Source organism: Lissotriton vulgaris, chromosome 2_1 (genome assembly GCF_964263255.1).
Source record: "Lissotriton vulgaris chromosome 2_1, aLisVul1.2, whole genome shotgun sequence".
Taxonomy (NCBI): Eukaryota; Metazoa; Chordata; class Amphibia; order Caudata; family Salamandridae; genus Lissotriton; species Lissotriton vulgaris.
In genome coordinates, this window is record NC_141687.1 from 904,361,902 (window position 1) to 904,388,435 (window position 26,534).

General features: G+C 48.4%; 1 protein-coding gene across 1 annotated transcript in view; it reads right to left on the reverse strand.

The window, feature by feature from the left end:
• Positions 1-219: 219 nt before the first annotated feature.
• SF3A3 (splicing factor 3a subunit 3) overlaps positions 220-26,534 on the reverse strand; it is a 255,515-nt gene continuing 229,200 nt past the window's right edge. Inside the window, exons 16-17 of the mRNA XM_086956436.1 lie at positions 10,487-10,542; positions 220-523 (exon numbers count right to left, since the gene is read on the reverse strand). Of these exons, the coding sequence (XP_086812562.1) occupies positions 446-523; positions 10,487-10,542 (134 nt within the window). The 3' untranslated portion in view covers positions 220-445. The remainder of the gene's footprint in view (positions 524-10,486; positions 10,543-26,534) is intronic.

Below are 26,534 nucleotides of genomic sequence, written 5' to 3' on the forward strand. Positions count from 1 at the left end.
GCTTTTGAGAATTCCAACATGGCCCAAATGTGAAAACAGTCTACGGTACAGGGTTATTTTTTACTTGAGCGAGTTTTCTAATGGAGAGTGGTTAGTTTAGACTGTATACCACATTGAAAGATAATTGACCTTGACTCTCACTTCTGATCAGTGACAAGTATGTCGCGCTACACCAGAATTTTCACGTTTCAGGAGGCAAAAAACGAAAAGGGTCCAAAGCACTGGTGGAAGGATTTTTAATATAAAATCAAACATATCTTAATATATACAGCATTATGACAATGCAGTACATAGTTATAAAAATATGATAATTGGTAGGAGAAGTAAGCACAGAACATTCCATGTGGATTCAGAACAGAGGAAAATAACATTTATTCAGTTATCTTGTAACATCGGAACATTGTAGTCTAAAGATGCCCATTGACACGGACTTCAGAGGGTACGCTTAAAGAAGGCCTTGCCTCTTCAGATCCTCATATGTTTTTTTGTTTACAACATTTCCACTGGAGTCTTCATATTCCTCCTGAAACGAAAATAAAAGTACACATTCATACTAAATTCCTACACATACCATGATAGAAGAAACTGTGTCTTCCAAATTACTTCCATGCATCAATTATTTGCACACACTGATTCTGAGATGAGGCACAAGAACAAACATTAAAAAAAAGAACATGGTACAGAGAACTTCTGTAAACTGCAAAGACTTAGGCTGTAGGGAGGATGAGAACATGTGCGCACACAAAGAATTTGCTTTATTATAACACAGCCTACCTCTGCGTGTGAAAGGTGTGGAAACCAAATGCACAACTTCCTTCAGTATATGTGCTATTTCTTCACATCAAACCTTGTGAGAATAAGTTCACACAGGTAATTCGATAAGCAGAGATCCTTCTCAGCTTCTGATTACAATGCACCACCACAAAATCTTTATCACCCAAGTGGCTGCGATTATACAAAAGAAGGTAGGAATGCACATGTACAGCTAGCTTATGCTTCACTAGCATAGTTTCTATTTCTAGGTTAAGAGCCCAAGCTCCATTAACTGAACTGGAGTGTGCTCTGAACGGAAAGACAAGTAACTTTACAGAACGCATGGCCCGTATCAGAGTTTGATCTGCTGGGAGTGGTTCCTGAGGACCAAAACAAGGAGTAGTTTGTCCTGTAACTCCAGTTCTGTAGTAGGGGTATCTCTGTTATAGTCATAATCTAGTGAATAGTCCCGCCCATGTGCGTGGACCCCGGCAATCAAAAATAATCTCTTAAGTTGTCAAGAAATGCATAACTGCAAGACACTTAAGAGAGAATTAAAGACAAATAATGCAGCAATATCCACAGGCTACACTGTCCAGTACTTCAACTAGAAATTCCACCCAAAAAACCACACACAACACAGCCTGCCCAGTTTCTTCCATAGAGAAACTTGCCTCTACCAGTAAAAGCCTCTGGAATGATAGAGAGGAAGGCATGGACAGACAAGCCCCATAGGCTGCCATTATGTGGCTTAAATAGGATACTGTGCCTTTAAGAGAACTTTCCAGAACTTCTCCCAGTATCCCAGAATGCACAGCAGGTCCCCTTTACTGTCAGTTCTTTTTGAAGGCGAAGCACGCCAGACCTGTAGCATTCCGTACATAGATATCTTTCTCCACCATGGAGGAGGACGGGCGCTTATGTCTATAACAGAGATACCCCTACTACAGAACTGGAGTTACAGGACAGAAACTACTCCTCCTGTAGTAGGGGATCTCTGTGTATAGTCATAATCTAGTGAATAGAATGGCAAGCCCATCCCCACACCAAAGCGGCGGTGGAGAGTTGAAAATTAACACCACTATTGTGCGAACAAATTTCGCAGCGAAGCCTGCCCAACCTGAGCATCTGCCCTGGCATCAGTGTCCAGACAGTAATGCTTAGCAAAGGTATGAACCGACTTCCAAGTGGCCGCCTTGCAGATTTCTGCAATAGGAACGTTACGGAGTAAAGCGGTCGTGGCAGCTTTGCCCCTGGTGGAATGAGCCTTAGGTTTACCCCCTAAGGTCTTATTAGCTTTTTGGTAACACAACTGTATGCAGGACACAATCCACCTAGAGATGGACTGCTTAGACCGGTCCTGACAGATCCATAATTGATAAACAATTGGTCTGACCTACGAATATCTTTGGATTTATCCAGATAAAATTTCAACACCCTCCTAACATCCAGGGAATGTGAAGACCTTTCCGCTGGAGATGAAGGATTCTGAAAAAACGTAGGCAAAGTTATGGTCTGGTTGACATGAAAATCAGAAATAACCTTGGGGAGAAATTTAGGGTGAGTACGCATAACAACCTTAGCAGCATGAAATACAGTATAAGGTTCTCGGCAACACAACGCCTGAATTTCACTCACCCTGCGGGCCGATGTAATGGCCACGAGGAACGCCGCCTTCCAGGAGAGGTGCTGCAACGGAGCCTTATGAATAGGTTCAAAAGGCTCCTTCATCAACCTGGACAGCACCACATTCAATTCCCATGAAGGCGAAGGAAGCCTGACAGGAGGGAATACTTTCTTCAAGCCTTCCAGAAAATCTTTTATCACAGGGATCTAGAAGAAGGAAGTCTGTGAAGGGCATTTCCTGTAGGCAGTCAATGCAGCGAGATGAACCTTAATGGAATGAACATTAAGGCCAGACTGCGCCAAATGTAAAAGGTAAGGAAGGATGACATCTTCCCTGCACGTCGTCGGGTCATAGTTCTTGGACTGACAACAGATACAGAACCTTTTCCACTTGTAAGCATAGGAAGTCCGAGTGGAAACTCTCTTAGACTCCTTCAGTATGTCCATGCAATCTTCAGGCAGATTTAAATGGCCATATTGCACTCTCTCAGGAGCCATGCTGCCAAACTCAAAGACGAGAGGTTGGGGTGCAACATCTGCCCCCTGAATTTCGTGAGAAGGTCAGGCCTGCACGGCAGCCGTATGTGAGGAAGGAGAGACCGGTGAAGCAGGTCCGTGAACCACCACTGCCTGGGCCATTCCGGAGCAATGAGTATCATCCGCGCCCTGGACTGGGCCAGCTTGATGAGTACCGCTGCAATCAGGGGAATGGGTGGAAAAGCGTACAGAAAGCTGTTCGACCAGTTGATCCATAGCGCATTCCCCAGCGTCCCTTGCTGGTAAAACCTGGAGGCGAAGTCTCATCATTTGCTGTTTTCGGCGGTGGCGAACAGATCTACGTCTGGAGTTCCCCACCCTGCGAAGACTTCTCCTAATACTTTGTCGTTTATGACCCATTTGTGGTTCTCCTGAATCAGTCTGCTCAGTGCGTTCGCCTGAACATTCTGCACACCTGGCAGATGGGTAGCTGTTATCGCCAGTTCTCTGCCAGAAGCCAGTGCCAGATCGCCTGCGCCTCCTGTGACAGAGTGCGTGATCTCAAGCCCCCCTGCTTGTTGAGATAATACATTGTGGTCGTATTGTCTGTCTGTACAAGCAGAGAGCTGGTCTGAAAGGACGGAAGAAAGGCCTTCAGTGCCAAGTGAACAGCTCTGAGTTCCAGGAAATTGATGTGGTACGTGGACTCCGACGGGGACCACGTCCCTTGAATCTGTAAGTCTCCGGAGTGCGCTCCCCATCCGTGGAGAGACGCATCTGTCACGACAGTCTGCGTGGGAATGTCCTTGTGGAAGGGAACCCCTCTGAGGAGATTCTCCGCTGAACACCACCACATTAGAGACTGAAGAGCATGCAGAGACAGTCTCATCTTGTCATCCCAAGATCCTTTCCTCTGATCCCACTGGGCCTCCAAGCACTCCTGCAACGGTCTCATGTGCAGACGTGAGTGTGGCGTTAGGAAGATACAAGAGGCCATCGATCCCAGTAGAGAAGACACCGTCCTCACTGTTGTAGATGGATTGGTCAGAAGAGCCTGAGCCTTCCGAAGGAGTGATAATCGTCGCTCCTCCGAAGGGGACACGCTTGCTGACAGCGTATTGATGGAGGCTCCCAAGTACGGTATGCATTGGACCGAGTCGGGACAGACTTGGACATGTTGATGTGCAACCCCAGCTTGTTCAAGAGAAAGCACGTCTTCTGGAAGTGTGCTCGAGCTTCCGAGAAGGAGGCCTTGATCAACCAATCGTCCAGGTGCGGGTAGACAAACACCTTGTTCTTCCTCAGGTGTGCTGCTACCACCGCCATGCACTTCGAGAATGTTCTCGGCGCAGACTTTAGTCCGAATGGGAGTACTGTGTATTGATAATGATTGGCGCCGACTTAGAATCGCAGGAAATTTCTGTGTTTGTGTGCAATGGGCACATGGAAGTACGCATCCTGTAGGTCTATAGCACATAGCCAGTCTCCCTGTTGCAACTGAGGATAAATCTGATGCAACGACAGCATGCAAAACTTCTCCCTGCGAATCCATTTGTTGGCCTGTCGCAAGTCCAGAATGGGCCTGAACTCGTTCTTGTCCTTCTTGCGAACCAGGAAGAACCGGGAGTACGGACCTCTTCCTCTCTGAGACAGAGGTACGTCTTCTATCGCCCTTTTCCTTAACAGGATATCTGCCTCCGCCTGGAGCTATCGCAGCTGAAACTGCGAGCTGACCTCTGGAATTGCTGGACGCGGGCTGGTGAACCGAAGACTGTACCATTGCAAACAATATTCAGCACCCACTTGTCCGGAGTAATTTTTCACCACTCTGCCAGGAAAAATTGGATGCTTCCCCCTACCGGAGTAGGTAACAGATCCGGGGGAAGTAAGTGCTCAGGGCCTAGACCCGGCCGGGCTTTTGGTCGCTGGTGCTGACTGTTGGCCTCCTCTGCCCTTAGGGCGTTTCTGGAACGGCTTACGGAACTGCTGTTGTTGCAGTGACTGTCCCGAAGCTTGGCCACGTCTTCTGCCCTGTCCACTGAACCGCCGTTGGAACGGGCGGTACGATTTCGTCGTGTCTTTGGGCTTCTCTAGACCCACGGCCGTGAATGTTTCCGCCTTCATGCGGGTCATTTCGTCATCCGCATGTTTCCCAAATAGGGTTTCGCCAGAGAATAGAAGATTGGCAACCCTTTGCTGTGCGTCTGGTTTCAGTGACGTAAGGCGGAGCCAGGCATGTCGCCATTGGGTAATCCCATGGCAAAAGCCATGAGCCGCCAAGAGGGATGATTCAGAGAAGGGGGTGGTGATGAACAGAGTGTCTGAATTAAGCAGACCACTCTTACCCAGTCCAAAGATCAGGGCTTGATCCATCACCGTTATTTAGCTCACTGCACCATCCCAGCTCAGAACCTGGCTATATGCAAATTAGTCTGTCCCTGGCCCAGTGCATCATAGGAACAGGGCAGACCAAACTACCAAGCCAATTCTTCACCAGAAAGGAGACAAGCTTCCGGGGACCGGTTTCTGGCATTTCAGCCGTCGTCGGCCCGGCTTGCTTGATGGTGCAGTGAGCAAGGGACTCATGTCTGAGTATACCCTGCCACACCTATAGTGGCCAAAAACGATTCAGAGAAGGGGGTGGTGATGAACAGAGTGTCTGAATTAAGCAGACCACTCTTACCCAGTCCCAAAACGGTGATGGATCAAGCCCTGATCTTTGGACTGGGTAGGAGTGTTCTGCTTAATTCAGATATTCTGTCCATCACCACCCCCTTTTCTGAATCGTTTTGTTCACCATAAGTGTGGAAGGGTATACTCAGATGTGAGTCCCTTGCTCACTGCACCATCAGGATTCAAGCAAGCCGGGCCGAAGACGGCTGAAATGCCAGAAACCGGTCCCCGGAAGCTTGTTTCCTTCCCAGTATAAGAATTGGCTTGGTAGTTTGGTCTGCCCTGTTTCCATGATGCACTGGGCCAGGGACAGACTAATTTGCATGTAGCCAGGTTCTGAGCTGGGATGGAGCAGTGAGCTAAAAAACGGTGATGGATCAAGCCCTGATCTTTGGACTGGGTAGGAGTGTTCTGCTTAATTCAGATACTCTGTCCATCACCACCCCCTTTTCTGAATCGTTTTGTCCACCATAAGCGTGGAAGGGTATACTCAGATGTGAGTCCCTTGCTCACTGCACCATCAGGATTCAAGCAAGCCGGGCCGAAGACGGCTGAAATGCCAGAAACCGGTCCCCGGAAGCTTGTTTCCTTCCCAGTATAAGAATTGGCTTGGTAGTTTGGTCTGCCCTGTTCCCATGATGCACTGGGCCAGGGACAGACTAATTTGCATGTAGCCAGGTTCTGAGCTGGGATGGTGCAGTGAGCTAAAAAACGGTGATGGATCATACCCTGATCTTTGGACTGGGTAGGAGTGTTCTGCTTAATTCAGATACTCTGTCCATCACCACCCCCTTTTCTGAATCGTTTTGTCCACCATAAGCGTGGAAGGGTATACTCAGATGTGAGTCCCTTGCTCACTGCACCATCAGGATTCAAGCAAGCCGGGCCGAAGACGGCTGAAATGCCAGAAACCGGTCCCCGGAAGCTTGTTTCCTTCCCAGTATAAGAATTGGCTTGGTAGTTTGGTCTGCCCTGTTCCCATTATGCACTGGGCCAGGGACAGACTAATTTGCATGTAGCCAGGTTCTGAGCAGGGATGGTGCAGTGAGCTAAAAAACGGTGATGGATCATACCCTGATCTTTGGACTGGGGTGGAGAGTTCTGCTTAATTCAGATACTCTGTCCATCACCACCCCCTTTTCTGAATCGTTTTGTCCACCATAAGCGTGGAAGGGTATACTCAGATGTGAGTCCCTTGCTCGCTGCACCATCAGGATTCAAGCAAGCCGGGCCGAAGACGGCTGAAATGCCAGAAACGGGTCCCCGGAAGCTTGTTTCCTTCCCAGTATAAGAATTGGCTTGGTAGTTTGGTCTGCCCTGTTCCCATGATGGACTGGGCCAGGGACAGACTAATTTGCATGTAGCCAGGTTCTGAGCTGGGATGGTGCAGTGAGCTAAAAAACGGTGATGGATTAAGCCCTGATCTTTGGACTGGGTAGGAGTGTTCTGCTTAATTCAGATACTCTGTCCATCACCACCCCCTTTTCTGAATCGCCAAGAGGGATGAATCTGCTGCAGCGCTGATAATTTGATTTGCTACCAGCATCCCTTCGTTTAACACTTCCTGGAAATCTTACCGCTTCTCGCGAGGTAAGTGTTCCGCAAACTGCTGGAGGGAGTACCAGAGGGCGCGGTCGTAGCGTCCCAACAAAGCCGTGGCACTCGCAGCCTTCATAGAGGTCGCCGATGTCCCACACACTTTCCTTCCAGCTGAATCCATCCATCTAGATTCTTTGTCTGGGGGGACTGTGGATGACGGGGTGGTGGCATGCTGTTTGCGGGCCGCCGTCACAATCACAGAATCCGGAGGAGGTTCCACCCTCAGAAAGGCCGGACCCGAATCGGGAGCCCGGTATTTTTTCTGTAATCTCGAGGGGGCCCCCTTAGTCACCTGTGGGGTGAGAAAGAGGTCCATTGGCCGGTTCCTCCAGGCCCGGCACCAGAGGTAGTAGTGGACGAGACAGGTGTTTCTGGTGCAGTGTCTCGAAAATAACTGATGTCTTGGGCGTGGGCATCATCAAGGATATGCCCAATTTGGCAGCGCCTCTCAATAGGACATCATGAAACGCCACCAGGTCATCAACCGGTGACACCCTTGTGTCCGGGATCCCGACAGAGTCGGAGAGTAGTCCCTGGTCCCTGAGGACCTTGTGTGAGAGCGAGATCTGTGCCTACTATGGCGGCGTCTCGACCGCGTGGACGACCTGTTGCGCGATCACTCCCTCCTCCTGGAGCGAGAGCACGACCTCCCGGTTCGTGGGCGCTCCGCAGGTTTCCGTGGAGGCGTCTTCCGTGGCCCATCCTGGGGTCTTGGTTTAGGAGTCCCCTTAGGTGGTGTAGGAAGAGGAGGTAGTGACACCGATCTTGGCGGAGGGACAGGAGGTATCTCCGGCCGAGGGGTGGGCCCATGCGGCAGGAGCGGTGGTGGTGGCTGTCCTGAGGGAGGAAGTGGTGGTAGAGGAGGGTTGACGGGAGGATTCTCCTTAGGTATAGGAGGAGGAGGTGTGTTCGGCCGAGGTGGTGTATATACCACCGAGTACACCGAGCCCGGTGACTTCTTCGGAGGAGGGGACTGCGAACCAACCCCTCTAGTATGTGATCGCAGCCTCCGGCGCCCTCCACCAGACTCAGCGTGACTTCTGGCGCCAGAACTCCTTCTGCGCCGCTTCGGGGAGTTAGAACGACTCCGACGCCGACCTCTTTCTCCTCTACTTCGAACGTCGTTTTTCCGGTGTCGAATGTCACCTCCGCAACTCAGGCGTCGAACGTCGCCTCCGCAAAGTCGAACTCTCCTTCCTAGACGCCGAACGCCGCCTCCGCGACGTCGACCGTTCCATTCTCGACGACTAGCGTCGACTCCTCCTCGACTCCGTCCTCTTCCTCGAGGAACTCGATGCCGAGGATCCCCTCGACGCCGACCGTCTTCGACGGTGACCGGCGGTATCGCCTCGACGACGAGCGCCGACGCCTGTGGCTTCTACTCCGACGTCGATAGCTCGACGTTGACGTCGACGACATCGACGCCGTAGACAGTGGTTTCGACGGAGGCCTAACCAGGCTCTTCGACGTCGAATCTTCACGCCGTCTCGACCCGGAGCGCCGGGGAACACACCGCTGTCATCCCTCTCGATGTCGTCGATGCAATTGACGCCGACGGAGACCGGAACCGTTTGCTGGTCTTCCTGCCTCTGGGGAGCCCCCCAGAGGCCTCAGCAGAGGTACAGGGAACCTTCCCAGCCTGCCCAGACCCACCTGCAGCCTGCAGTCGTCTCTCTTCCAGGCCTTGAAGCCTTATCTTCAGCCTTTCCCTCAGGGTCCTTGCTGAGAGGTTCTGGCAGATGTCACAGTCTTCAGGGACATGTGCTTCAGGGAGACAAATAATGCAGACGTCGTGTTGATCAGTCTTGGCCTTCTTCCTTCCACATGCTGGGCATTTGTCGAAAAGAGCAGGCATTTTAGAGCCTAAAAAGCCTGACAAACACACAGGAGAGAAGGGAAACACCAGGAATATAAACTGCAAACACTTTTATCAAAAAGTGAACTTAAATCCAATATAAACCCTTGAAAAAGGGGAGAGCTCAATGTCAGGGTCCTGTTAGCAGGAGCCGGAAAAAAACTGAAAGTAAAGGGGACCTGCTGTGCATTCTGGGATACTGGGAGAAGTTCTGGAAAGTTCTCTTAAAGGCACAGTATCCTATTTAAGCCACATAATGGCAGCCTATGGGGCTTGTCTGTTGATGCCTTCCTCTCTATCATTCCAGAGGCTTTTACTGGTAGAGGCAAGTTTCTCTATGGAAGAAACTGGGCAGGCTGTGTTGTGTGTGTTTTTTTTGGTGGAATTCCTAGTTGAAGTACTGGACAGTGTAGCCTGTGGATATAGGCTGCATTATTTGTCTTTAATTCTCTTAAGTGTCTTGCAGTTCTGCATTTCTTGACAACTTAAGAGATTATTTTTGATTATCGGTGTCCACGCACATGGGCGGGACTATTCATTAGATTATGACTATACACAGAGATCCCCTACTACAGAAGTAGAGGTGATTTGTGACTAGCTTGAAGTGTTCACATCTGAAAAGCTCTTTCAATGGATCCTGCTGTGCTTTTTCATCTGCCTGCGTCACCTAGGAAGGCCGCAGTAAGAGCTCAGTGGTCAATTACTCAATGGACAGATGCAAGCATCCTTAGAACACAGAACTGATTTATAGAGAATCCTATGCAAGATGTTTAAAATCTCCTTTTTTGCTAAATGTAGCCCTTGACTCTGCTGGTTGTTTTTGGATTTGAAGAATAGGCTAAATATCAATTTCTGTTTACCAAACCTAGACGTCTGTGGGCTGCTATCTATTCTTAGTAATAAGATGAGAAGGTGCAGTTGGGAGGTTTCAGTTCTCTGCATACATTACTGGGCACATTTCTTTGCACCTTAAGGCCGATTTTACAACAGTATAAAAACACTTGCTTCAGGTTTTGTCTTACTTGATAAGGATTTCTATTAAGAAGCTCCCCATGCTCCCATACAGGCGAACTGGTTTATTATCAAAACTCTTGCAGATAGTTTCACATTGTGTAATTTGAATTTGTTTAGAACCTAAAAGTTACGAACCACAGAGTAAAGACATTGCATACCCTTGAGGAGTTCCATGACAATCGATGAGCAGGAAAGCTAATGAGCAGGAAAGCTAAATGTAACGTATCACAGAAATCTTTTCTGCACATTTTACAGATATCTCCTGTTTTTATAGGCCCCTCCAACTCTAACACACTACCTCCTTATCCACATTTTACATCTTAAAGTTCTTAACTGCTAACTAATTTCTGTCTTAGCTGCACATCCCCTTTAATCAAGGTATCTTTCTTTTGATGTTACTAACAAGTCCAGTGGGAGAAAGGTTATCTAGTAAGACAATTAATAAATGCAGTTACAGAATTGCTAAATAAAATGTGTATTTCTACTTACCTCTGTATCTGGCTGCCACCGCTCTGAGGCCTTCTGGTTCTTCAGTTTTGCCCATACTGAAACAAATAATTACATAATGTTAAAATGTTTTTTTTTTTAAAACAATGAAGATTATACTTGATGTTAGACCTGGAATCTTTGGCGTGGTTTCTCCCTGACTTTTTGCCTCTACCTCCTGTTTTTTTTACGCTGTGCTGGATTTCGTTTTTGCTGGTTTAGATGCTTTGGGCACTTTGCCACTGCTGATGAGTGTCAAAGTGCAAGTGCTCCCTGAGTAAATGTTAAGTGTAATTGGTTAGGATGAAGGGCAGCAAAGTAACTGATTATAAATGGTTGTTGCATTTAATTAGTTGGGAGGACTAGAGCAGTATTTGTGTTCCAGAGCTGCGCCAGTATTTTTTAGACAGCAAGCTGACAGACCCCATTGAGCTTGCTAAGGAGGTGGATTGCTGGACTAGTACCATGGTCCACAGAGGAATAGTGGGTACCACAGCCAAAGGTGGACAGGGTCCCCAGCAGAAGAGTTGGGGGGACAAGGGTAACCCAAAGTAGTTCTGTCAAGGGCCCCAAAACAGTTCCCAGGACCCCCAAACCTAAACAGCCATGGCCCCCTAGGGGCAGAAGGACAACAGGGGTCCCCCTACCTGTTATCACTGCAATGTGAGGTGGGACATGTCAATAGGTGCCCTAAGAAACCTCCAGCACCCACTGGTGCTCCCGCCCCGGGATTAGCAAGTGTAGCTTTGGGAGGGGAGTTAATTTCCAGTGGGGAGGAGGGACTAGCAGTCATGACCCTTGTCTCTCTAGGAGACCAAGAGATGGTCCAGGATACCTATCTGCCCCTAACATTGAGAAATACGGGCAGAAGGCGACCATCAATGGGAGGGAGATAGTGGCTCTGAGAGACACAGGAGCCAGTGTGACATCAGTGAGGTGTCAGTGGGTGTCTGAAGAGCAAGTCATTCCCAATGTACTCTGCTCAGTAGTTGCAGCTGACAACTCAGTGCGCCTCTGCAAGGTGACGCAGGTTCCATTTGAGTGGAGGGGGGTCTCATGTCTCTTGAAGGTTGTTGTGAGTCCATCCATGCCTGTAGACTGTCTGCTAGGTAATGACCTGGAGAGTTCCCTGTGGAAGGAAGTGGAACACCAGGCTCATATGGAGATGTTGGGTCTGCCTGAGTGGGTCTGTGTGACCACTCGATCTATGGTGGCCAGTATGGTTGATTCAGCAGAACTGGAGCATGAAAGAGTGGCCCAGGAACCTGCCAGGAGAGGAAGAGGCAGGGGGCGTGGGAAACCCGCACCAGCCGTTCACACGGCCCAGGAAGAAGCAGAACCTGAGGGGGATGCCCTGGAGCCTAACGGGGAACAGATGGCCGAACTGGGGGACCTGCCTGAGCTGACCCATTGGCAGCAAGAAGGTTGCCCCTCCAGGGAGGAGGCCCCTCCAGGGAGGAATTCTGCAAAGCACAGAAGGAATGCCCTTTTTTCATTGGTGTGTGGCAGCAGGCTACAGACCAGGCAGCAGGTGGAGAGTCCAAGGATCATCTCACTGGGAAGATGAATTGCTTTATAGTGAGCCTAAGTTCGCTGAGCCCGGTGCAGCCCGTCTGCTGGTGGTACCCGAGCGCTTCAGGAACTTCCTAATGGGTCTGGCTCATGATATATCTCTCGCAGGACAACTGGGGCAAGACAAGACCTTCCAAAGGCTTGTCACCCACTTCTTCTGGCACCCGATGAAGAAGAACATCAGGACATTCGGTAGGACTTGCCAGACATGTCAGGCAAGTGGCAAGAGCGGAGGAAGTGCAAGGAACCCCTCCAACACTTTCCTGTGGTGAGCACTCCTTTCGAGCGGGTGGGCATCGACATTGTGGGGCCACTGGACCCCAAGACAGCCTTAGGCAACAGGACCATGCCACCTGGTACCCGGAAGCTGTCCCTCTCAGGACAATCACAGCCCCTGTGGTGGGCCGTGCATTGATGGGGATCTTTTCCCGTGTGGTCTCCGACCGGGGTACCAACTTCATCTTTAGGTACATTAAGTCTCTGTGGGAGGAGTGTGGGGTAACTTATAAGTTCACCACTCTTTACCACCCTCAAGGAAACGGGTTGTTTGAAAGATTCAACCGCACCCTGAAATGTATGATTATGGGCCTAGCGGAGCCCATGAGACGGAAGTGGGACGTCTTTCTATCATGCCTGTTGTTCGCCTACAGGGAGGTGCCTCAGAAGTCCTTAGGGTTCAGTCCCTTTGAACTTCTGTATGGCCACCCTGTTAGATGACCTCTCACACTGGTGAAAAAGGGGTGAGAGAAATCCAGCTGGAAAATCCCCCAGGATGTGTTCAGCTATGTGCTTGTCTTCCGCAACCAGACAACGCTTCAGGAAACTCGCTCACGAGAACCTAGAAGCTAGCCAGGAAGAAATGAAAAGATGGTACGACCAGAATTTCACTCTGGTCGAATTTCAACCTGGGCAGAAAGTGCAGGTGATGGTGCCAGTGGAGCCTTGTGCGCTCCAAGACAAGTGGACTGGGCCATATGAGGTGGTGGAGCAAAAGAGCGAAGTAATCCCCCAGGCAGCCCCTGTGGGTCTTGCATGTGAACCGCCTCAAACTCCACTTTGAGAGGTCTGATATGACAATGCTCCTGGCTACAAATGCTGGAATAGAAGAGGAAAGTGACCATCTTCCTGACCTCCTGGCAGCCTAGGAGCAAGACCGGTCAGTGGATGGTGTGGTTCTCTCGCCCACCCGGACCCCAGAACAGCAGAGGGACTGTCGCCAGGTGTTGGGTCAGTTTGCCTCCATGTTCTCCTGACCCCAGGTGTCACCAATTGGTGCGTCCATGATGTGGACACTGGAGATAGTCTGCCTATGAAACAGAAATTTTACAGGGTAGCTGACAAGGTCAGGGCCAGCATCAAGGAAGAGGTTTCCAAGATGTTGGCGCTAGAGGTAATTGAGCCCTCCAGCAGCCCATGGGCTAGCCCAGTGGTCTTAGTGCCAAAAGCTGCTGCGCCCGGTGCCACTCCAGAACTCCGGTTTTGACCACCGTGGACTCAATGCGTTCACCAAGAAGGACGCACACACCCCATCCCCAGAGCTGATGAGCTTGTGGATCTGTTGGGAGCTGCCCAGTACCTCAGTACATTTGACTAACTTCTGGGTACTGGTAGCTTGCCTTAACTGAGGGGGCCAAAGAGGTCTGCGTTCTCAACGCCAGAGGGGCACTTTCAATTCCGTGTCAAGCCCTTTGGGTTGAAGAACGCCCCTGCGACATTCCAGAGACTGGTCAACCGGGTGCTGACCGGGCTGGAAGAATTCAGCGCTGCATACCTGGATGACATTACTGTGTTCAGCTCCACGTGGGAAGAACACTTGCAACACCTCTGTAAAGTGTTGAAGGCTCTGCAAAGGGCAGGCCTCACTATCAAGGCCAGTAAGTGCCAGATAGGGCAGGGATCTGTTGTGTACTTGGGACGCCAGGTAGGGAGCGGCGAGGTGGAGCCCATAAAGGCAAAGATTGATACCATTATGGCTTGTGATCCCCCCAAGACCCAGACAGAGGTGAGAGCCTTCTTAGGTCTCACCGGGTATTACAGACGGTTTGTCAAGGGATATGGCACCATTGTTGCCCCATTGACAGAGCTGACTTCAAGGAAGCAGCCCAGGAGAGTAAATTGGACCGATGCCTGTCAAACTGCTTTTGATGCCCTGAAGACTGCCATGTGCACCTGATTTCTCCAGTGAGTTTGTAGTGCAGACAGACGCTTCAGAGCATGGTGTGGGAACAGTACTCACAGATCAACGACGAGGGCTTGGACCGACCTGTAGCTTTCATAAGTAGAAGGCTACTCCCCAGGGAACAGAGGTGGAGTGCAATTGAAAGGGAAGCTTTTGCTGTGGTCTGGGCTCTGAAAAAGCTGATTCCCTACTTGTTTGGGACTCACTTCCGGGTTCAGACAGACCACAGGCCCCTCAGATGGTTAATGCAGATGAGGGGGTGAAAAACCCAAAACTGTTGAGGTGGTCCATCTCCCTACAGGAAATGGACTTTACGGTGGAACACCGCCCTGGTACAGAACACGCTAACGCTGATGGTCTGTCCAGATTCTTCCGCCTTAGTGAAGAGAACTCCCAAGAGGGTGGGCAGTTCTCCCTTTCTTTCAGCTGGAGAGGACACGTGTTAGACCTGGCATCTTTGGCGTGGTTTCCCCTGACCTTTTACCTCTACCTCCTGTATTTTTGACGCTGTGCTGGTTTTCGTTTTTGCTGGTTTAGATGCTTTGGGCACTTTGCCACTGCTGATCAGTGTCGAAGTGCAAGTGCTCCCCGAGTAAACTTTGTGTAATTGGTTATCCAGGATTGGTATATTTGTATTACCAAGAAGTCCCTAGTAAAGTGCACCGAGTGTGCCAGGTCTGGTGATTCAAATACTGCTAGTGGGCCTGCAGCTCCGATTGTACCACCCACATGAGTAGCCCTAAAATGGTGTCTCAGGCCTGCCACCGCAGTGCCTGTGTGCAGTTTGTGAACTGCCATGTTAACCTGGCCAGTGTCCCCACTAACCAGGCCTAACCCTTCCCTTTCTGTACACATTGGACGGATGGAAGGCCAAAGGTACCCACCTGGGCAGGGTGCAGTGTATGTGAAAGGTAGAGCATGTCCTAGTGCAGGTGACATGCTCTGGTAGTGAATTACAGCCATTTTCGTTTTTTCACTATTGTAAGGCTATCTTGCCCACAGGCTATCATGGGGAATGCTGTGTACAGTGGTTACCTGCATATCTTCCCATAGGAGCAAGATAGGACATAAAAGTCGGGTATCCCTGAATAGCTCCATCTGCATCTAGAGTGGGGGGGGAGGTAGTACCTGGGCCTGAATAGGGCTGTGCCTGCCTTCCACAATGCTGGCTCCACCTCCTGCTGGGCGGCTGACGACCCTGCCCCTCTCTCTGAAAGGAAAGGAGATGCCAGGAAAACTAAGTGCTCAAAGAACACCCAGAACTGGTTCAGATCGGGCTCAGAGCCCTCCTGCACAAAGGGAACAATGCCTTTTAGGGGTAGAAGTATAGGACCCCAGACTACAGAAAATTAGATCATCCTGGAATCAAGAAGGAACCTCTGTTAAGGAGAAAGCTGGACGACGTGGAAGTACTGTCCTGCTGTGTACTTGTGGGCTGACCTGCAGTTGCTTTGCTGCCAAGGAGAGGGGAAGGACTTTGCTGTGTGCTGTGTCCCCTTGCTTGAAGAGATCTCCACGGGCCTAAGAAGAGTTGGCTCCCTGTTGAGAAGTCCCAGGAACAAAAGGACTTCACCTCCAGCTTCCCCCCTGAACTCTGGAAGAGTTCTGTCCTTCCTAGAGTGCTTGGGCCAGTTGTGGTGCCTCTGGAAGTTGTACCTGTTGTTGGGAAGTTGTACCTGTTGTTGGGAAGCTGGTCAAGAAGAAACTGAGTATTTCTACCAAGTTTCACGCATCGTTCGCGGAGCGCATCCCCGTCAAAGCGAGAAAGTTCCCGCCGCCGCGAAGATAGAGATTGTCGCAGCACCTGTTGCCGCTGCAAGAGCCAACGCATCCTTCGCTTGCGGAACGCATTGCTCCGGTGCGGGAAGATTACAATCTCTGTATCATCGCAGAGCCTGTCGTCACTGGGTGAGATCGTCACACCGCATCACGTCGCTGCGAGAGTCGTTGCAGAGCCATCGCATCGTGGGCCCTCGAGAGGAGAAGATTGACGCTGCGCATTGCCGCCACACCTGAGATAGACCCCATCCCGAAGATCGCTGCATCGTACCTTTGCGAGACGCTTCCTACAAGACCTGCACACCGGAATCCATATAAGGGATCGCATCCCTCCCCATACAGACCGGAGTCACCGCAACACGCCCGCTGCGACCAGCGGGGTTGTCGCATCGCCTCCCCAGGGTCTCAGGAGTGACGCATCGCTTGTTTCTCAACGCTGCAGCTTTCCCTTGGAACTTCTGTCACATCTAAAGGTACTTTTGGCTAAACTGTGACGCAACTGTGGAGTATTTTAACGCAAACTTAAGAACTCTTTTGAAACTATATTCTTGAACTGTGTATGTTGGATTTTATTTGTTTTGGTCTTGTTTAGTTTAGATTAAATAACTCCATTTTTCTAAACTGGTGTGGAGTCCATTTGTGGTGTTTTCACTGTGTTACTGTGAGTGTCGGTACAAATACTTTACACATTGCCTTTGATAAGCCTGTCTGCTCGTGCCAAGCTACCAAGGGGGTAAAAAAGGGGATATCTAAAGAGTGTATCCCCCCTGACTAGAGGCAAGGGTCCCTATTTGTCACAAGTACCTACCTGTGCCAACTAGAGACCCCGAAATCTAACATTTGACTATCAGCATATGCCAACCCAAGCTATAAGGCATTCTAATTCCTGGTAGTTCGTCTTAAAGTAGGACAAAAAATTGAATCGTCTTCTGTACACAAAAAGGCAATAGCCAATGTCATGAAGCGATTTCAACTGAGAAGAGGAACATCTCTTCCTAATAATGAAAAGAGCATATCACACACAAAAATATTTTTCCCCAGAGTTTATTTTCCAAGCATCCTCACGATCAAACTTACTGTCTTCCAGTCAACACATTGACTTCATTTTCTTACCGGACTCAGACTTCTTTCTTTCATCAGGCGCAGAGCCCAACAATAATTATAGGTACTAGTGTGCAGATTCATGAATTGGGACTTTTTTAGATTGGAAAAGAGACCACAGAATGGGGATGTGGGAGGGCAGTGATGAATCTGCAGTAAAATAAGAATATCTACCAGAAAGAGAGTTACAAAGATAATTAACTTCTTCTTGTGATAGATACTTCTAACTGTAGATTCCTCACCTGTAGAATAGACCAGCACCTCCCAAGGTGGTGGGTCTGCAGAACTGCTCTGACCACAAAGTCCTTCAGGACCTAATGGGAGAAATGCCCTTCCAGTTAGGCCTTAGTGCCAAGGCAGTAGTGCTTCATGAACTCAAGAGAACATTGTACGCGTAGAGAAGCGAAGTGATATGTTGATTTACAAATGTTGGCGCATGGCTAATCATTAGATTTAATGCGGGTACCAGGTCGCTCATAAATAGATTCAAAGGTGATGGTGCTAATACGCACCCCTACTTGACACCTCGTTTAATTCTTATCTTATCAGTGACTGCTGTTTGGGATCCCAGTTTTCCTCTGGCCAAGGTGTTGTAATAAAGCAACAAAATGCCTCATATTAGCGGTTTTAGAATTTGCCAAGCAATAAGCTTGGACCACAGTAATTGACCGTTAACATGGTTGAAGGCCTTACTGTAATCTATAAAACAGAAGTAAAGCTGTTCTTTGTTCTTTATTGGTTTTTCTGCAAGCATCCTCAGGGCCACTAGGTTATCAATAGTGCCAGACATTTTTCTTAAGCCACTTTGATTAAAAAGCAGCATGTTGTTTGTCGCTGCCCATTCTTCTAGATCTTCTAGCAGGAGCAACACAAAGTATTTGGCCTTAACATCCAGCAATGAGATATGTCCATAGCGGTCAAGGAGCGATGCAGGACCTTTTTTGTAAATAGGATGTCAAACTGAACCTCGCCAGGAAGTTGGAATAGATCCTCTAATTATACAGCAGCTGAACAGATATTCAAGTGTTCTGGACCACAGATCGATGCGTATTTGTAAATTGACGCTGGCATGCCGTTGGGACCTGGGGCGCAGTCAGCACGGCTTTTCCAGATTAGTGTTGCTGTTCTTGTAGCATTAAAAGTTGTCGCATATTGACAAAGTTTTGCATCTGTTTGAGCAGAGTTCTGTTCAGTCTTTTGTTTACGAAGGACTGGCTTTTGGGCAGGCAAATTGCTTGTGACTTTGTACAGATCAGTGACATATTGTGTCCAGTTCTCCGCAGTACAATTATTTCCATTTATCATTATTATTCCTTATCCCCTGTTCAGAAGGTTTACTATGAACCAGAAGCATTTTGAGTTTTTGTTTTGGCATGCCAGAAGGATTAGTTACTTACCTGTAATCCTAGTTCTCTTCCAGGGGTATACTCATTAAAGTCATAAGCACTGAATTATCTCCGCCCATGAGCGGGGACCCGGAACACAAACAATATACATATATATGTGAAAATATAACCAAAAGTACAAAGTACTAAGTAATTATACACATATACATGTATAATAACATAATATGCAGCCTAACCTTAACACATAGGCTAATCAAACCAAAACCTTACACGTTCTGAAGCATGAAAATATGCTGTATATAAATGCAATAAACAGGCATGAGCCTAAAATGCATTTCATAGCCATGAAAAACCTTTTATTTTCATCAAAGAACCTGTAGTAAACCGTTATTAGCCTAAAAAGGCTGCATATGAAAAAATGTCTGTGTACAGAAAATCAGACTGGCACCCTGCCTTTAAGGCCCCAGAGAATCTGCACACTTTGCCTTTAAGGCCTCCAGGAGAACTCTGTTCCCATCATGCCCCACAGGTGACAGTTAGGTCAGTTCTTTTGTACGGTACAGTAAACTTTAGCAGGAATCTGCACTTAAACATATTGAAACTTTAAACCTTAATGCTACTGCTCGCCCGGGGAGGCGGGAGGGTGCTTATGACTTTAATGAGTATACCCCTGGAAGAGAACTAGGATTACAGGTAAGCAACTAATCCTTCTCTTCCAGGGGATACTCATTAATAGTCATAAGCACTGAATAGAGTAGCAAGCTCATACCCACAGAAGCGGGCGAACAGATTAAAGCATAGTCATACTTTAAAATCACAGTGTTTAACTAGTATTAGCAAACAAATTTCTGAGTGATGCTTGTCCCACTTGTGCATCAGTCTGAGCATCAGAATCCAAACAGTAATGGCGTGTAAACGTATGAACTGAACGCCACGTAGTTGCTTTACATATCTCTGACATAGCCACATTCCTAAGGAGAGCTGTGGTAGAAGCTTTTCCCCTCGTAGAATGAGCCCTAGGTCTACCTGGTAAAGACTTGTGGGCTAGCTGATAAGCCAGTAAGATACATGACACTATCCACCTAGAAATGGATCTCTTGGATGCTGCCAAACCAGTATTTGTAGGACCATAGTTCACAAACAGACGGTCCGTCTGTCTCAAGGACTTTGTTTTATCTAAGTAAAATTTCAAAACCCTTTTTAGATCTAATGAATGTAAAGTCCGTTCTGCCGGACTTGAAGGGTTCGGAAAGAAAGTAGGCAATGTTATGGATTGGTTAATATGGAAATCCAACACCACCTTAGGTAGGAAAGCAGGATGAGTCCTGAGCACCACTCTGTTTCCATGAAAAACTGTGTATGGTTCATTGCAACACAAAGCCTGGATTTCGCTCACCCTACGAGCAGAAGTGATGGCCACCAGGAACGCTACTTTCCACGTCAGGTGTTGCAAAGACGCTTTATGTATCGGCTCAAATGGGGGACCCATTAATTTAGTCAATACCACATTAAGCTCCCAAGGTGGAGACGGAGACCTGATTGGAGGATACACCTTTCTTAACCCCTCCAGAAAATCCTTCACCACAGGCATTCGAAAGAAAGATATCTGTGTTGGCGATTTTCTATAAGCAGTTATTGCAGCAAGATGGACTTTGATGGAATTGAACTGCAAACCAGATTCAGCAAGGTAAAGAAGATAAGGCAAGACCACCTTTTCTTGACCATGAATAGGGTCCAGACCCTTACTCTGACACCAAAGGTAAAAGCGTTTCCACTTAAATCCGTAGGATTGTCTCGTAGAAGGCCGCTTTGCTTCCTTAAGGATGTTCATACACTCCGGATTCAGATGTAAGTGCCCGTACTGGATGACTTCAGGAGCCATGCTGCCAAGCGCAGGGAGGGCAGATTGGGATGAAACACTTGCCCCTTCTGCTTGGACAGAAGATCCGGGCGACACAGCAATCTCCTGTGCGGTGTTATTGACAACTGGAGGAGATCTGGAAACCACCACTGGCGTGGCCACTCTGGGCAAATCAGTATCATTCTGGAGTGAGTCTTGTACAGCCGATTGATCACTGCTGGTATCAACGGTGTCGGTGGGAAGGCGTACAGCAAATTTTGACACCAATCTATCAAAAGGGCATTCCCTTGAGACCCTTTCTGGTAGAACCTGGACGCGAAGACGGGGCATTTTGCGTCTGCCGCGTCTGCGAACAGATCTATGTCTGGTGTTCCCCAATCCTGGAAAATGCTGTGCGCGACGTCTTCGTTGAGAACCCAGTCGTGCGCTTCGACGAAGTCTCTGCTGAGGTCGTCCGCCTGTGTGTTGAGACTCCCCGGCAGGTGAATTGCTGTTATGGACAGGTCTCGCGCCAGTAACCAATGCCAGATGGTCTGGGCTTCTATGGAAAGAGTCCTGGATCTGGTACCCCCCTGCTTGTTTAAGTAATACATTGTAGTGTATTGTCTGTTTGTACCAGGAGGGACCGAGTCTGTAGCGATGGCGCCAGGGACTTGAGAGCAAGATGGACCGTTCTGAGCTCGAGAAGATTGATGTGATATCCTTTCTCGAAGTCTGAACATTTCCCTTGTACCTGCAGAGGGCCCATATGCGCCCCCCAGCCTTGGAGAGAAGCATCTGTTATCAGAGTCTGCGTTGGTGGGTCCTGATGAAAAGGGACTCCATCACGTGCACCTTCTTCATCCACCACCGGATGGAATCTTTTGCAGACTGTTGGAGACAAATCCGGTCCTCCCAGCATCCCGTCCTCTGTTGCATTGATCTTCTAGACACTGTTGTAGAGGACGCATCTGCAAACGTGCGTTTGGCACGATGAAAATGCACGACGCCATTGAGCCCAGGAGAGAGGACACTTGCCGAACTGTCGGACGTGCAGTTTGAAGGAGAAGCAGACACTTCGCTCTGATGGATGACCACCTCTCCTCCGAAGGACACACGTTTTCTACTTCTGTATCCAGCTGAGCACCCAGGTAGTGGATCTTCTGTGTGGGATTCATTATCGACTTCTTGTAGTTGACTTGCAGACCCAACTTGTACATGAGCTGGAAATCGACAGATGTTCCTCTAGAAGCGATGGGGATGAACTCTTCAGAAGCCAGTCGTCTAAGTACGGATATATGAAAATCCGACTCTTTCGAAGACAAGCCGCCACTACAGCCATACATTTTGAAAAAGTCCTGGGAGCTGATCTCAGGCCAAAAGGAAGCACTGCTTACTGATAATGACGAGCCGCCACTTGAAACCTGAGAAATTTTCGATGTTTTCTGGATACCGGAATATGAAAATAAGCGTCCTTTAGATCGATGGAGCACATCCAATCCCCTTGGTGTAATTGAGGGAAGATCTGGTGAAGAGCCAGCATTCGGAATCTCTCCTTCCGAATGAATTTGTTCAGTCGCCTCAAATCCAGAATGGGTCTGAACTCTGTGACTGGACCTTTTTTCGGCACAAGGAAGAATCGAGAGTACAGGCCTTGACCTCTCTGCTGGAAAGGGACTGGTTCTATGGCCTTCTTCTTCAGGAGGACGTTCGCCTCCTGTTGCAAGCGCTTTATATTCCACTGTACCATCTTTAGAGGGCGCATGACAGGGGGTGCCTTCTTGAACCTCAAAAGGTACCCGTTCTGAATGACATCCAGCACCCATCTGTCCTTCGTGATCTGTTTCCACTCGTCCAGATAACGCACAATACTTCCTCCAACCGGAGTGGAACACGGTTGTAGAGGAAGCATCCATTCATTGTTTCTGAGGCTTCTTGGCAGCTGATGACTGCTGCCTATTTCCATTGCCTCTGCCCCGTCCAGGTCGCCTCTGCTGGAATTGCGATCTTTGTTGATTCTGGCCTTGATTTTGCGAAGACCAATTCGTTTGTTGACTCCTTTGTTGAAAAGATCTGTCGTCATAGGGACGAAAAGTACCCCGACGTTTAAATTATTTTTTCTTTTCAAGGCCTACGGCCTTAAGAGTGTCCAACTCCACCTTCATCTTCATCTTAGACATCTCGTTGTCTGCATGAGATCCAAACAGAGTTGATCCATTAAAAGGTAAATTGACCATTTTCCTCTGTGCCTCCGGCTTTAGCCCCGTAAGGCGAAGCCAGGCTGTACGTCTTGCGCAAACACCGTGTGCATAGCCATGAGCCGACAAGTCCGCAGCATCAGCCGCCGCGCTAATGCTCTGGTTAGCCACCAAACCTCCTTCCTCCACTATTTCCAGGAAGTCTTTCTGATCCTCTTTAGGGAGTTTATCTGCAAAACGAGCCACTGAGTCCCAGAGCAGACGGTCATAGCGGCCCAATGGAGCAGACGCACTGGCCACTCGCATGACCGATCCTGAGGTATTGCACATCCTTCGCCCCAAGGAATCCATACTCTTACTGTCCTTTTCAGGTGGAGCAGAAGAGGAAGATGCTGCCGAATGCGCCTTTCTGACTGCTGCAACAATCAGGGAGTCTGGTGGTGGGTCAGACCGCAAAAACATTGGGTCTTCATCTGGAGCCTTGTATTTTTTCGCAATCCTCGAAGGACCTGAACCCACCGTGGCCGGAGTTAGGAATGTCCTCATTGCTGGTTCAATCAATCCGGGCACTAACGGTAGGAGAGGCCTGCCAGTCGTCTTGTGATGTAAGGTTTCGAAGATGACTGAGGTTGCTACCTGGGGAACTGCCATTTTGATGCTGAATTTACTCGCTCCACGACATAACACATCATTAAATGTGCTTAAATCGTCTACTGGAGACACCCTGGAAGGAGGAGTAGAAGATATAGTCGGAGAATAGTCCCTATATGAAGATCTTGAAGAGGACGAAGACGATGTAGAAGATGGAGTAGGAGTTCTACGTCTTCTTTGAGGAGTTGCCGATCGTTGCCTCCTACGCTCCCTTGAACGAGATTTCTCTCTCACTAAGGATCTTGAGCGTGATCTTCTATGCAGTTCCTTCCGAGGGACTGGAGTTCTCTCCCCCATTATCGGACGCATCTTCCAGTGCCTTAAACTGTCCAACCACCTCGGTGACAAGTTAATAGGCCGCTCTGTATGCTCAGGTGAAGCTTCAGGTGACACCTGCACAATATTCAGCTCTGCGGAAGACTTGGAAGCTCCCGACGCTGCACTGTGTTCAGAGACCAATGAACCAGACGGGGTCCGCTGTCTGGGCACCAACTGTCCGTCATCTGGCACCTGCCCTGAGGTCGAGCCCGAATGAGCCACCAAAGAAGAGTCCTGGTGCACTATCCCTTGCCCCACTGCAGATCTGTTGTCTTGCTGATCATGCGGGGAACCTTCCACTCTAGGTTCGGGACTTATTTCTGACCTCGACAAAGACCTAATTGAGGTCCGAGAGGCTGGTCTTGATAGTCTCGACTCCGACCTATGATCAGGTGGGGGAGACCTAGACACTCCATGTTTCGAGCCCGAAGCATGCTTTGACGTCGACTTACGTCGCGATGGAGACCATGACCTTCTCTTTTTAGGTCTCGAAGTCGAATCCTTCGACGTCATCCTTTCTCTCGACGTCGATCTTTTCCTCGACGACGTATGTCTCCCTCTCGACGTCGACCGATGACTCTTCCTCGACGTCGACCCTTTATCCTTCGACGTTGACCCTTTATCCTTCGACGGCGAACCTTTATCTTTCGACGTCGAACCTTTTTCCTTCGACGTCGACACACGATCCTTCGACGTCGGACATCTCTTGTCCCTCGACGTCGACCTCATACGATCCTTCGACGTCGAGCGTTGCACTCCCGACGTCGTCCTCACTGCAATCGACACCAATTGCCTCGACGTCGACAAGGATTTCGACGGCGACTGCCTCACCGGCGATGTCCTCGACGTCGATGGAGCTCTCTTCGACGTCGACGGTGATCTTCTCGACGTCGAGCGCACCTTTTTTGACGGTGACGCTCCCTGGAGTCGATGCTTCTTAGTTTTACCTTCTGGAGACGCTGATCTTCGACGTTTGGGCTGAGAAGATGGCCTGGCAGATGATGATAGGCCTTTAGAACTCTTCTCACCACAGTTTTCTCTCTCCAGAAGGCCCAGCAACCTCATTTTCTCTCTTTCTTTTAAAGTCCTATTTGAAAGGTTGAGGCAGTGATAACATTCTTCCACCTTATGAGATGCTGGAAGACACACCACACAAACAGAGTGTGGGTCAGTTTTCGACATCTTCTTCCCACAGGAAGGACATTTGTAAAATAAAGGTGGCATTCTGACTAAAAAACACCAACAGCTTAGTCAGGAAAGGGTAACAACCCACCACCAAAGATATATTTTGTCAAGAAAAGGCAAGAAAAAACCAATTTCTGACAGAAAATACTTCAAAAGAGCAGAGCTCAAGTTCCAGGTTCCTCACAGAACAAGCCGGAAAAAAGAACTGACCTAACTGTCACCTGTGGGGCATGATGGGAACAGAGTTCTCCTGGAGGCCTTAAAGGCAAAGTGTGCAGATTCTCTGGGGCCTTAAAGGCAGGGTGCCAGTCTGATTTTCTGTACACAGACATTTTTTCATATGCAGCCCTTTTAGGCTAATAACGGTTTACTACAGGTTCTTTGATGAAAATAAAAGGTTTTTCATGGCTATGAAATGCATTTTAGGCTCATGCCTGTTTATTGCATTTATATACAGCATATTTTCATGCTTCAGAACGTGTAAGGTTTTGGTTTGATTAGCCTATGTGTTAAGGTTAGGCTGCATATTATGTTATTATACATGTATATGTGCATAATTACTTAGTACTTTGTACTTTTGGTTATATTTACACATATATATGTATATTGTTTATGTGTTCCGGGTCCCCGCTCATGGGCGGAGATAATTCAGTGCTTATGACTATTAATGAGTATCCCCTGGAAGAGAAAGTGTTCAGTCTGGAATGATACCTTGCACTTTTGTTTAGGTTGCCTAATTTGTTTTTGTAACTGCTACACAGAATTTCTATATCATCTAGTAGAGTAGAGTGGAGTTTGATCGTTTCAGTGAATGTAACTTTTTACTCGATGTTTTTTTCTGCAACCTCAGCTTCTTTGTGAATCAAGGTTTAGTAACTGTAAGCTTTGTGGATGAGCTACTGACCAATAAAGAAACTAATTTTTTTGTACAAAGAGCTTCCAGTCATTGATTGTAGTTATTAAGACCATGCCCAGCTTCAGTGTTTGAATTTTCCAGTTATTATACTTTATGGCCTCTTACGGACTCCATTCAACCCGTCTCCAATTGTGTCACAGGTGATTCGAGCCGATACAGCTTAAAGTGGTATAAGCCTTGATCAGGTTTTATGAAAACAAAACCGGAGGCTGTGGTCACTCTCACATCGGGGTGTAATAGCGTAAGAAGTAATGGTATTAAACAAAGTGATTGAGCAAAGCGTGTAATCTAGCACTGCTGATCTATTCAGGCGATGAGGAGCAGGACGAGTGGGTTGGTCTTCCGGTAAGCGTCCATTTAAAGATCACAATAACATGGCTTCTAAGGCTGCTGACAGAGTCCGACCAATGAGGTCTGTTATTTGTGGCATTGAGACCTGAGATGGAATCAGCCATTGCATGTCTGCTATTTTTTCTGTGACACTGCGAAAAGGGGTCTGTAGCAAATTTAGATTAAAGTCTCCAGCTAGGAGAAGGTGGCATTCACGCGATTCAACTTGATGTCGGCGATCAGCTTTCTTCACTCTCTCTTTTGCGTCAGAAAAGATGTTGGATGTAGATACATATTCATAAGAAATAGATTGCAATTTATGGTATTCTGCCGCCAGTGTTTGATTTCAAATGCAACAAGAACAGTTGATGGACAGAATGCAGAACAATGTCATACATTCACCCCAGTACAGAGATCTGGGCCTAAATCCATCATGTTTTTTGCTCACCTTGCCTTTTCAGATTGGACTCAGTCATAAGCAAATCAGTCTTGACCCTGCGCCCAATGAGAATAGTCCAGCCCGAACTGCCAGGCCAGGTCCTCCTGGACTGGAAACAAGCTTCCTAGGACCGGTTTCAGGCTTTCAGCTAGGATAGCTTGACTCCCGTGGCATGGAGAGCATATCCGTCCCACTCG